This window comes from Platalea leucorodia, assembly GCF_965183815.1.
Source record: "Platalea leucorodia genome assembly, chromosome: Z".
Taxonomy (NCBI): domain Eukaryota; kingdom Metazoa; phylum Chordata; class Aves; order Pelecaniformes; family Threskiornithidae; genus Platalea; species Platalea leucorodia.
In genome coordinates this window covers 24503641-24516412 of record NC_138858.1, presented here as the reverse complement: position 1 = coordinate 24516412, position 12772 = coordinate 24503641, and the positions used below count along the sequence as shown (strand labels likewise).

Here is a 12772-nt window from a genome sequence, read left to right as displayed (position 1 = left end):
AGGACCAAGCCAAGGCCAGTAGTGTGACCATCTTTCAGAAAAACTAAGCTTAGGGAATCTCTCGGTGTGATTCAAACAGCAAAAGTAATGGCACAGAGTGAGTCTCAAACACAACTCTGCCTCCAAGGAAGAGCTTAGCAGTGGTTTACTCTGGTTAATGTAAACACTTATTTTAAGAAGGCAAAGTTGTATCATCAGCAATAAAGAAGTCTTTATGTGCTTTTTAGACAATAGAAGACCACTTCATACAAATCATCCATAACTTCATCTATCCAGGCCTCTTACGTGCTAGTTTTTTGTTCATCTGCCATGACTCAGGATACTGTGTCATGTTAGATGCTTTCCATCTGTATGTTTGGATATTCTTGTTTGGTGAAAGAGGCTTCCTGCTACAACTGGAATTAAGATCATGTGTATTTAAATTTCTTGGAAGTGTGTTTCTCTTAATGCAAAGATTATATGACAGCAATAGGTAAGATACATTTCTAGTCTTTCTATGGTAGTTTTCTAATCTTTCTTTAAACCTGTCTTTGGACCTGAGAATATTACTGCTGCTTTCCAGAAATGAAGCTTCATTACGTTATAAGTATTACCTTTTTAGTTTTGCTTTAGAACTGTGAGAGTGATGAAGTGAACTGAATCAGTGTCCCCTATCGTCATCTTCTGCTTTGACTCCACTCACAGCCCCAGTAAACTACACAGGGCAGAAGCCATATATATATATATCTAAAGCTATATTTTTATTTACACATGTGTGCATATACATGCATGATAGTAAACCAGAAATGTCAGAAATCTTGGTCTGTATTACAGTTGACAGTTCAATTCCTCCTGGTCCCCTCTGCTTTTATATTTTATTATTCTTGAGTTCAACAAGCTATTTCCCAAAAGGATCCATGATACTTAAAGGTATTTAAACACCTGGATTAACTATGTGGCTTAGTGTGCTTTTCTTACCTTTCACCTCTCAATGACAGAGTACAACACATGGTATGAGTCAAAAGTAATAGTTTCAACCATTTAGTATGACAAACAGGTTCCTGTCAAGAAAGACCTAAAAGTCTACTTTGACAGAAATGGTATTTCTACTTAAGTTGAATTTATAGAAAAGTCAGCATGGTGACTTTGCCCTTCAACATCACAAGTTGACTTAATGTCAAAGTATGTGTTTTGTGACTACTTTTCTTGTCAAGTGGTATTGCCATCTCTTAAGTCCTAATATACCAGGTCAGTCTTCTTACTGCACAAACATAGAAACAACCAAACTCTAAGTGAGCACCAGAAATTGTGTAATTTCTTATGTAAGTAAAAACATTACTTAGCAGTTGGTGCTTTGCCACGTTTTTTCTGCTTTGGTATTCTCAGAACAGATACATGGAGAGACATAACCAAGTCCCACCCTGCAGCTGGACTGTAAGAGAGTTAATGTTGCTTGGAGCTGCATGAAATTTCACAGTCTTAATAGCCTAAAAGCTAGCATCCACAGAGCACAGTTACTCCTTAGTGGTTTCGTTCCCTGGGTTCAGGCTGCCCTCTCCGCACACCTGATAAAGCACTCTAGAAGCAGACACAGTTACATGCATTAATTGAAAGACAAAGAGCGAAGATCTCTGTTACCTGAAAAAAACAGTTGTTTTAAACTAACTTTAATTTACTAGCGTATGGGTTTTTCTTGAAAAAATAGTATATTCTTAATCCAAGTGGAAGGATTGCAGTATGAATGGTTGTTATATTTAGGACAAGTTTATTTAAAATAAAAACATCTGTCCTATGGTATAAGAACAATGTAGTGATACATTGCAAAAGCAACTGCAGTCTTGATAACCCTGGTTTTATTTGGTTTTACGGTATAGTAAAGATTGAGGTGAAAGTCTTGGCCAGTAGAATGATTCAGTACTGATTTCCTACTGGTATGGTGGATAGCTATCTTCTGTTTTCAAGACCTGTTTTATCAGTTCCTGACAAATACAAATTTGGCAGATATGTGGGTTGCAAATTCACTCTGGCATTTCTGGAGATAACCTTGGAAAAAGAGGTTCCTTATTGTTTTAATTTTCAGACATAACTGTCTCTCCAGCGTTTTTGTCCTTCTCTAGAAATAACCTGGAGCTAACAGCAAGCATATGTCAAATTTTGGGATATCTATTAGGAACCATGAGTGCTGTAAACATACTTTAAGATTTGAAGCCTTACCATTTCACCTCGATGTGATACAAGCCATGTGTTTGACAAACAGATCCTGTTGGAAACTTTGTTCTACCATGTCTATGAATGCCTTTTTTTTTTCTTTTTTTTTTTTTTTTTTAAATTGGGACTGAGGGCCTGATCTTACGTACGTTACAAAGTACAGGTACTTTAATATTTGGTAATGATCAGTGGGAATTGTTAGTGTACTGTGTCTGTATAATGCTGCTTGGTGAGCTGCCTGCTAAGCTGCAATATGGAATGCTTTGGAAATAGAGTAGTAAAAAAATTGATATTGCGTATGAGTATTTCTTTAATGAAAACTGTATCTAAAATTAAATATCAGACAGCCAGTCCACTGGTTGCTAAATGAATTGAAGTTTTTACGGCTGTCAGTTTTATGTGCATCATTTTTATGTCTGTGATGGAGTCTAATAATTTAAGACTGTTTCCCTACCTCTCCCTATATCTTGCAGGCATACAGGAGTTTCCAGAAAATATAAAAAACTGTAAAGTCTTGACAGTTGTTGAGGCCAGCGTAAATCCAATTTCAAAGTAAGTTTGTCTTTTTTTTTTTTTTTTTTTTTTTTTTTTTTAAGTATATTTTGTGCAAACACTTCTGAGTCTCAAACTTGCCCCAGGCATGCACTGACCTTTGGAGGCAAGGAGCAGAATTACCTGAGAAGTATCTTAATTAACCTCATTGCACTGTGATACAGTATAGCTATGTCATTAAAGTATTTTGCCCAAGTTAATAGGCTGTGTGGGCAATCCTGCATTATACCATGTGGCTTTCTCACCTTTAAGTCAATTGCTTCTCTGTGAACATAGAAATATGCAAAGAGTTTTCTTTCTTAATAACAATAATTAATTTTACTGTAAAGCCTGTACCACTGATTTTCAAACTTAGCTTATAGGAGTAGATTTCCCTGTCACCTTCAACAGTGACAAAATTAATTTGCCAGAAGTAGCACTGCCAGAGATACAACCTTTGTTCAACGTAACTCTTCTGGGGAAAAAAGGTGTTACGTAGGTTTTAATTTATCTTATCGTCTCTAATGAATGCCTCCTTCACATTAGGTGACAGGAGATCACAGATACATAGCAAGACTACATTTGTTGTTTGTGGTTTTTATTGCCTGTATATATTGTCCTCAATACTTAAAAATAATTCTGAAACTAATCTTACAGAGAACAGGTATCTAGTGCAATTTTGTAGAACTTGTGGTACTACCTTAATTTTAATGTTATCAATATGTAGGACTTCAGTACTATACTGTTGTTTAAGAAAATACGACTTAATGCCCTGGATATAATAGAAACAAAGGCACTACATTATTTTATTTCTATATAGGCTTCCAGATGGATTTTCACAACTGTTAAACCTAACGCAGCTGTACCTGAATGATGCTTTTCTTGAGTTTTTGCCAGCCAATTTTGGCAGGTAAGTTACATTTGAAACTTAGTATCTATGTTTAGTTTTATATTCATGCAGAGCAGTTTCTGGTGCTTCTAAAGCAAAGTGTGAACTGAAGGAGGGGAAGAACTGTACATTACCAATCAATTCATGCCACATATTAGTTACAGAAAAAAACCCCAAATCTGTATCACCATTTTTTAATTGGGCTTTTGAAGGACAGACAGAATGCTTATAAACAACCAAGAAATCAAACTCATTTACATACTTTCTTCTTTTACAACACAAGTCTGGTAAGTACAGGAGACTAGTATTTCTGAAATATGGGTTGTTTATCATTTAGTAATTGGAGTGAAGCAAATAATGACATCTATAATTCCACTTGTCCTCTCCTGGATGCACAGATTCCTTCCTGTGCATCTATAATTCTTGAGTGCCTTGTTGTAAGGAATCTTTATGAAAGACTTAGCATATTTTACGGTGTGCTGACTAAGCAAAATTGTTCCATGTAATAGCTTAAATATAAGACAAATACTAAATCCTTCCCTCTTTAAAATTGATTAAATCTTGGGAGCAAAAGTGAAAGGATAATGTTGTTAAAAGGAAGACTCCTAGATAAGCATAGTTCATCCTGTTCTCCTTACCATGCTGATGTAGCCATTTCTGCTTTCCCCCCCCCCCCTCTTCACTCTTATTTTACTGTCTCTTTTCCTAGATGGTCACTCTCCTACCCCATCCCATGTCCAGCAAGCCTCTCTTTCAGGAAATAATAGCTATTAGTTAACTAGGCATATTGCTGTGTGAAAGCAGTTGTCTTAGGCTGTATGGTTATAGTTGGGTCAGCACAGTTTACAAGAGATTAGAAAAGCTGCGAAGCAGAGTGCTGCCGAAGTCTGGCAGATCAGGAGGTGTACAATGAAAGATGAGCACAGGTGCAGTCCATTAGTGACCACTAGTTTATTAGTCATCTGTGATAGGAGTTGTTGGCCGATTCTTCTCTGTCCAGTTATTAGTCATTCCCTGATGAACAATTAAAAGCACCAGATCTGTTACACACTCAGCTAATAAAAAAGCTACTTATGATGCAGGAGCATTAATTATCGTGCTTGTTTCTAGTACACAAAGTTTGCGTTTCAAAAGCCTTCATTAAGGTTGAAGAAGAAATATCTCGAAGATGCATATTCTTTGCCTGTTGGCATTTTGATGATTGCCTATATATTTTTCTGTTCTGTCTTTTAATAGTCTAAACAAATGGCAAAATTTTCTTAGTAAAAACCAGGCACTACAGATGAAATTGAAGACTTCATATTGACACAGCTGGTTTTATAAATAGTTAATCTTACAGGTAGTTTTAAAAAAAGCCTCATTATAATTTTTTCTTCATCACTGTCTGCTTCTATAATACTTAATGGTTAGGGAAATGGTGAATTCATTAATTAGTAACAGCTTAAGAATAAATCAGTTACTGAAGGAAACTTGAAAGCCAGTTCTCCAGTGTAGTGTTTCTCTTAATAGCTATGAAGAATTCAGCCTTGGTTTTTTAAAATATAAACAGTGACTTGCAGCATCCTAGCTTGGAGCTAGGAGAATGAAACTGAAATAAAGACTTCTCTCATCAGCTGTTTTTAAATAAATTCAAAGTATTTATATAAGTTTATCTGCTAATAATGGCATTGCACAGAATAAATCCTAGTCTACAGGAAGATAACTCTTACATCAATTAAATTAGAAAACAATGAATTGGTAAAACATCATTTCAAAGTAAGATTCAGACCCCTCTGACATTGAGTACTTATGTTCTGTAAGTGATCAGACTGCTCTGCCACCCCACAACTTCACAGCTAGGTATAAACACTTGCTAGGGCAAACAGTCTTTTAACTTGTACTTCAGAATATGAGAATACTTTTTTTTTAAAAAACAAACAAGAAAGCTCTGGTAGAAGCTTTTGGGATATTTAGAGCATTATTGGTTATTGCCATAAAGGACAAGCCTTCAACTTCTTCCAGTTTGGTGCATTAATTGTTTTGTATACGGCCTTACTTTTTATTACATGGAAACACATGAAGTAACTGAGTTCTGTTGCCTGCTCTTACTGGCAGCTATAGGCAGCAATGCCTCTTAAAAACAAAGCCAGTGCCATATTAAAGCTAGCAGGGTTTTTATGCTCCATATGTCAGTGTCTCCCAGCAGTTCAGGTTAGAAACCTGGTTTCCCACACCAGTTTCTCTCTGACTGTTCATATTCATTTGTTCCACAGTTTAATTGCTGTCATCTCTCATGAATGTTATCCCCCATTCTCTCACCTCCTGGTTTTATAGTGTTCTCATATCCCTTTTTTAGTTTGTTGAACTAAACAAAATTATGTTTCCCTCTGATATGGCAGGTTTTCCTTTGTGCCTGATTATATTAATATATCTTGGAACGAGTTTCAGGTTGAATTCATCATCTTTTTGACAGAGGATGACGAAATATATAGCTATATTTAGAATTAAAATTGAGATCTCTTCCTGGCTTGTACAATGTCACAATTATCTTCTTGTTTCTCTTGAAAATGTCTGTGGTTACGCTCCAGTGTTTCATTAGCCTTTTTTGCAGCTGCCTGGTGTTGTTCCCAACATGATCGACTAACGCATTGGACAGCTCAGTTAGAAATGGCTGGTGACTCTACAAGGAAATCATGACTACTTGACTTGGTGCTATGTCATCTTGTCCCTTTTCTGTTTTTTTTTCAGTCCTTAAGGTTGTACAGGTTTTTTTCCTACAGTGCCCTAATAATTCGCTCTATTGTCTGTGTCTTTTGTGGCATCAGACAACTTAAACATTTTTCCTATCCTTTAAGATGGCTGTTAAAAAATATTGAACAGGATAGTACCAAAATGAGTCTTCGAGCACCTCTGTCAGTAACATCCAGCCTGATGCTTAGGAAAGAAAACTTTGTGTAATCCAAACTAGTTTTAGTATATCCATGCAGCTTTCTATTACATTTACGTCCATGCTTTATTCTCGCCTTCAAAATTTGTGCTAAAGCTTTGCATACTCTTGAGGTGAAGATCAGCCAACCTTTTTCCCCCTTCTTTATGAGCATTTCATACTTGCTGTCCTTCAGAGATGTTGTACCAGTCCAGCCTGTTAGACTTATTAAAAATCACCAGACTTTTGATGAAATGTGCCAGTTCCTTGGGAATTCTGAGGTGATGAAGTTGGTTTTTTTCCTCCACTCCCAGATTCTAATTTGAATGCATTAATGTTGGCGCAGATCCCAGAGTTAGCCTTTATGCCAGTGCACAGAAACCTGAGAATTGCTTATCCTTAAGAAAACCATATCTGTTGTATCTAAATACATCATGTATATTTACATTTAAATATACAAGTATAAAAGCAGAGCATTCTAAACTTGAAGCTCACTGCATGCTGATTTTGAAACAGAGCTTTAAAAGGGAAACATTATTTACTGATAGGTGTTTAAGATAAGCAAGGAGCTTAGCTTCAGTGTCATTCTAAAAACTCGGAGAATGTTGTCTACAATGGGGTATTGCTTCCAGAAACTTCTTACTGCGATGTTGCAATGAATTTAGTTTTAATCTTCTTTCTCAACAATTTGCCAGTAGTATTTGCAGTAGTAGATATTTTTAGTAGTATCTATTTTGGGATGATTTTTTACATAAATGTACAGTGATAATCAAGTTGGGGACTTAATTTAGTTACATATATGTAATTTGGCTGAAACTTTTGCAGATGCAACCTGCTATAGGATACATATATTTCAGTCCTCTTGCCTTTCTATTTTAGTTATGATTTAAAAAAAATGTATTCTGCATTAACAAAACTGCAAAGGAGGTGAAAAATAAAGAACATTTCTTTATGAAATATTTTTAGCTTTTCAAGGAATGACTGCTGTTGAACAGAGAGTTCCTAAGTATACCTGCGTGGGTTTTTTTTGTTTTTTGTTTTTTGTTTTTTTTTTTACATTTTTTACAGATTGTATAGTTAAAGAAATCAGATTTAGAAAGAATATTGATCTTTTCCTGGCAAGGTGTTCATGTAGACATTTTGTTTCATTTAAAAGTTGAGCTACATTTTAAAACCAGGCTAAGTTGTTTATATTAAATAACAATACTGCAACAATAACTTTGTTGAAACTGTTACACCAGGTATACTTAAAGTTGAATAATAGTCTGTTACGGCTTTGTGTTTAGGTGATGTGTAAATATTTCTGTGTTTATGGGTTTTTACAGTTGCGAAATGAAATATTTCCATATGCGTATGACAAATCTTTGTGACAGAATGGCACAGGAAATGTATATTCTGCCACTAAGACTTATATTTTTCCTTTAGTATAGGTGGACTAGTTCTCTCTCTATATTTATTTTCCAAGTGAAACCCTAGATTTCAGTTCCATTATAGCAATTGAGATGCTTAGCATGGGTGTTTACACCAGCAATTTAAAGAGCAGCTAGGCTGAGTATTTGATGTGTATTATTATATTAAACTTGAATTAACCCTTCCAGTCATAATGGAAGAAGTGACAGCTGCTTCAGTCCAATATTTCTCATCAATTACAGCACAAAAATTACTAGTTTAGACACAGCCTGTATCTCCCAGCCAGGAGCGGTTGAAAATGTCTCCCTAATAGCCTCTATGTAGCTCTACACATAAGAACTTCAATATTTGTCTCTCCAGTTTCTTAGGGTTAGCTGAAGAAAGAGTGGAATGTGAAACAAGGTCACAAAGCTATGAACCTTTCTATCACCAAAGGCAGTCTAAGTTCAGAGAATTAGTTTATTACAAGTGTAGTGCAGTCAGTGCTGGCTAAGGTCGACAAAATGTTGGCATGCATGTATATAGTTTCGCATATGAATGGAGGTTTGCTTCTACTGCTCTCTGCTGAGAAACTTGACTGAATACTCGTGTTGTGAAGAAAACCTACAGTGTAACTATTTTCCTAGTCATCAAAGCAAAACACCAGCTGGAGCCTAATGCAGTGTTTGGTTGGTCTTGGGTTCAGAAGTCCAAGCCCAAAATGACCATTCAAATCTGAGGGTGCTTAAACAAACAAGTTCTGTTTTGTCACAAATTGGTATCTTAGGATGCAGGTAGGGTAGGAAGGCCAGGAAATCCTTTCCAGGTATGTCCTAGATTGACAGCAGTGATAGTACCATGAACTGGATTTTTATTAGGGTATTCTTTCAGCACTGTCAGAGTGTTGGTTTTTCTTTGAGAGGTTGGAGGGAGGAGGTTCCCCTCCAGCAGTTGCTACCAGATGGCAAGTACTGCTCGCAATGCTGGGCTCCGGTGACCTCTGCTCTGTTTCAAGGTGACTGTTATATTCTTAGGTTATTTGTAGGCGCAGCAGATTGCTACTTTCGAATGCATCCAAAATGAGTGAATGTCTAGAGGAAAAATAAATATTGTTTTCAGCTTTCTATTTTTACTTTAAGTATAGTTCTTACTATTTAATCAAAATTAAGGGTTTTGTCTCTGTCCTTACAACGTACTCAGTTAAGCATCTTCAGGAAAGACTGGTCTGTTCACTAAGCTCCTTTTTGAGTCAGGGAGCTTAATGCCGTATTTTGTGTCGTATGAGGGCTGTTAGTGGGTCACATGTAGAACTCTTGTCTTTTCAATCCTGTTTGTATTTAAACCAGACTTAGTTTCTGCATTTCATTTAACAAAGAGATGGTCTTGTCACTGCTGTCCTGATGCAAAAAAATCCACTGGGGATGGTATATTGCTTGAACATCAAGACTGCTTTGAACTTATCTTGACCAACCAGTTGAGTTTGGGATTTAGAGGTTATTTATCTTGCAACCAAGGATTTATTGAAAGAAAGGTCAAACTGCCTTGTGACAGAAATATCAAAATGGATTAAGAAGCTGACTAGAAAGAGAAAATTGAAGGAAATCCAAGATGAATTTAAAGGTTGTTTTTACCATGTGGAAGACCACAGGTATTCCTCTGATGAGGCTTGTTGTATGAAATGTTTTGATACATTGCCAGTATTAGAAATTCAGCATCTTAACTTGTGCGGACCGATCCTGCCTTTCTTCTATTACTTCCTGTGTACTTCTCTATATGATGATAACATGTACCCATAATGAATCCAATGAAGTGCTTTAAAGTCTCTGGGATTAAGGAAAACAAATGTGTTCAAACAGGTGCAGAAAAGCACGCAAGATCCAGTTTGTTTGCTGCTTTACCAAAACCAAACCCCAACGAATAAATGAATTTAAAATAGCATGCAGATTTATGCACAAAACGTATTTTCATTCTTACAGAAAAAATATTTCGAACTTGTAGATCTTTTTTTTTAAAATTCATCAATATAAATAAGTTCAGAGGTTGCTTTTGTCATAAAATACAGTATATTGTGATAATTTGATATGCCTTTCTGTTACAGATTAACTAAACTCCAGATATTGGAACTTAGAGAAAACCAGTTAAAAATATTGCCAAAGTAAGTATGGATGCCATTTATTTAAACTACTTTGGAGGGTTTTTTCTGTAGTTCTACTAATAACGCAGTGCATATTGAAAAGTAGATCACAGCTTAAAATGTGTAGCTAAGTAACCGGACTAAGCTCTCACAAGGAACTTTCCCTTCGTACTGCTGAAATTATATCACCCTTCGAACTGACTGGTCTGCCTATTCAGAGGTTTGCCTATTCAAAGATTTTTTTTTTTTTTTTTTTCCTGTCCCTGTCCAGCTCTGTGGATTTTGGATCCACTTGTTGAGCATTTAAGTCAGCATGTGAGCACTTCAGGATGATCATTCTGAGATGTCTGATGCTTCTTGCATGCAGTACTGTATGGCTGCCCAGATGCCTGTCTGGGTACAGTTCTGAAGGCTGAGTGTCTGAGACGTAGGCCGTGGTAATTAAGATCATTATCTCTAAATCAAATGTGGAGTTTGAGATGCTTGCTCAGAATGACTGAGGGAATGCAATTCACATGACTTGAACACATTTTTTAGTTTAATATACTTTGGGGCTGAAGTAAGTAACATTATTGTGTTGCATGGAATCTGTTATGCTGTGCCTGTTCTATAGTGCAACAGGCTCATTTAACATAATGACAGCATATTCCTCAGACACATTTTTGGTAATAGTAAAATAGTTCTGGAAATTCTTAAAGCATTTGTTTTAACAGTAAATCCAGTTGCACCTCTCTCTTAAAATCTGGCATCTTTCTAAACCCTGCCTTGCAGTTGCTCACTGATTTCATCAGATGATCTCAGGCCGATGGTGTTGCAGTTCCTGCTGTTGCTGTGAGCTAGAGCAGTGCTCTGAATTTTCTGACTTGGACCCTGGAGGTCCAAGTGGGTTAACAGAGGTATAAAAGGTCAATGAAAAGAGAAACAGAGATGCCAAAGATGGGATGTGAATAATGAGCTCTAGAGTCCTGAATGTGTGGTGGTGCGCTGTAAAAGCGGTCCTCCTCTGGCAACAGAAACTGGTGAAGAGAGGCACTGGTTTTGGTGTAGGTAAGATGTTTTGGTGGAGAAGAGGAGGAGCTAACAATTGAATATTCACTCTGTCCAGCTCATATGCTAGCAGGCTTGCATGCAGTAGGCTGAAGTGTGAATTGCAAGCCCTTCAAATACAACAGCCAGTTTTCTTAGTGGCTGTAGCTAATTATATGCCTAAGACATGAACAAGGGGTATGTTCCATTGGAATTCCCTTTTTGCGTGCCTAGATACTGTACTGAGGTGTCTGCTATATAAAGATGCCAGAACTCATATCTGGAATGAGATGCATAGCATCAGAAAGTGTGGATTTAAATCTTCCAAGTGTGAAGCATTCTATTCATTCATGTGATATAAATACTCTCTATCCTCCTTTGCTCTTTCTGTTATCACTGATTTTCAGCAGAAGAAAATCAGAGGACATATAATTTGGGGTAGTAGCTTTGTAAATTAAGTTACTCCCAACTGAGGAACAGTAGCTATAATTAAAACTTATGGCTGATACAGATTTTGTTTATAAAATTACTCTGACCTTAATTGCCATAATTAACACTAATGAATTACATGCAATACTTTAAAAAGAGTAGTTTACGGAGGTCTCTTATAGTGATAAGAGACATTTAAACAAATGCTGTAATGTGTTTAAGCCAAACACAACTTCTGTTGAAGTTGCTGGGAATTTTTTTGTTGACTTCAGTGTTTTCAGGGTTTCATCCTTGCTGGAAAACTGAACAGCAGCTGTCATGAAGATGTCCTCTGCAGCAGCTCCATAATGATCTACAGTACATGCTGAGATGCCACCTTTATTGTTCTCTTCTGGTACTCCTGTGGCTCAATTAAGGGAGATTAAGCCATTGAGACTACTTTTTTTTTTTTTTTTTTTTTTAATTTAACGGCATTAATTTGCATGTTGCTACAGTGAGGCACTGGAAACATACATTGTTTATGTATGATGTACACTGGGGAGAAAAAAAATTGTGGTGTCCATGGTATGTAACAGGTGAATCTGCCTTTCAGGATAATACAACCATGCAGCTGTTGACCTGGCCAATGAAGGCATCCATGGCCTGGCTTTAGCTATTCCATTAGAACAGAAGCTGATGTGAAACTCGAACTTACACAGTTTTCCAAACCTGAGTATGTGTTTTAAAAGGAACATACTATACAGCTTTAAACAGTGTAGAAAATCTGAAGGCTTCTTTTTGAATCATAGAATCATAGAATCATCAAGGTTGGAAAAGACCCTTAAGATCATCAAGTCCAACCGTTAACCTAGCACTGCCAAGTCCATCTATACCATGTCCTCGAGCACCACATCTATCTGTTCTTTAAATACCTCTAGGGATGGAGACTCAACCACTTCACTGGGCAGCCTGTTCCAATGCTTGACCACCCTTTCGGTGAAGAAGTTTTTCCTAATATCCAACCTAAACTTCAGCTGGCACAGCTTGAGACTGTTTCCCCTTGTCCTATCACTTGTTACTAAGGAGAAGAGACCGACCCCCACCTTGCTACAACCTCCTTTCAGGTAGTTGTAGAGAGCAATAAGGTCTCCCCTCAGCTTCCTCTTCTCCAGGCTAAACAACCCCAGGTCCCTCAGCCACTCCTCACAAGACTTCACCAGCTTCGTTGCCCTTCTCTGGACACGCTCCAGCACCTCTTGTAGTGAGGGGCCCAAAACTGAACACAGTATTTGAGGTGGCAGCC

General features: G+C 37.0%; 1 protein-coding gene across 6 annotated transcripts in view; it reads left to right on the top strand.

The window, feature by feature from the left end:
* Positions 1-12772, top strand: part of LOC309602773 (uncharacterized protein) — a 57841-nt gene that overhangs the window by 44425 nt on the left and 644 nt on the right. The window contains exons 5-9 of one of the 6 annotated variants that reach the window (XR_014230712.1): positions 2661-2739; positions 3539-3628; positions 10000-10056; positions 10307-10472; positions 11772-12486. Coding sequence is in view for 4 of the 6 variants with exons in the window: in XM_082336678.1 (XP_082192804.1) it covers positions 2661-2739; positions 3539-3628; positions 10000-10056; positions 12408-12593 (412 nt within the window). In the remaining 2 variants the exon portion in view is untranslated. Of the gene's footprint in view, positions 1-2660; positions 2740-3538; positions 3629-9999; positions 10057-10306; positions 10473-11762; positions 12594-12772 lie in introns of those variants that run through there. The other 5 variants (XR_014230713.1, XM_082336678.1, XM_082336679.1 and 2 more) reach the window with 5 other exon arrangements.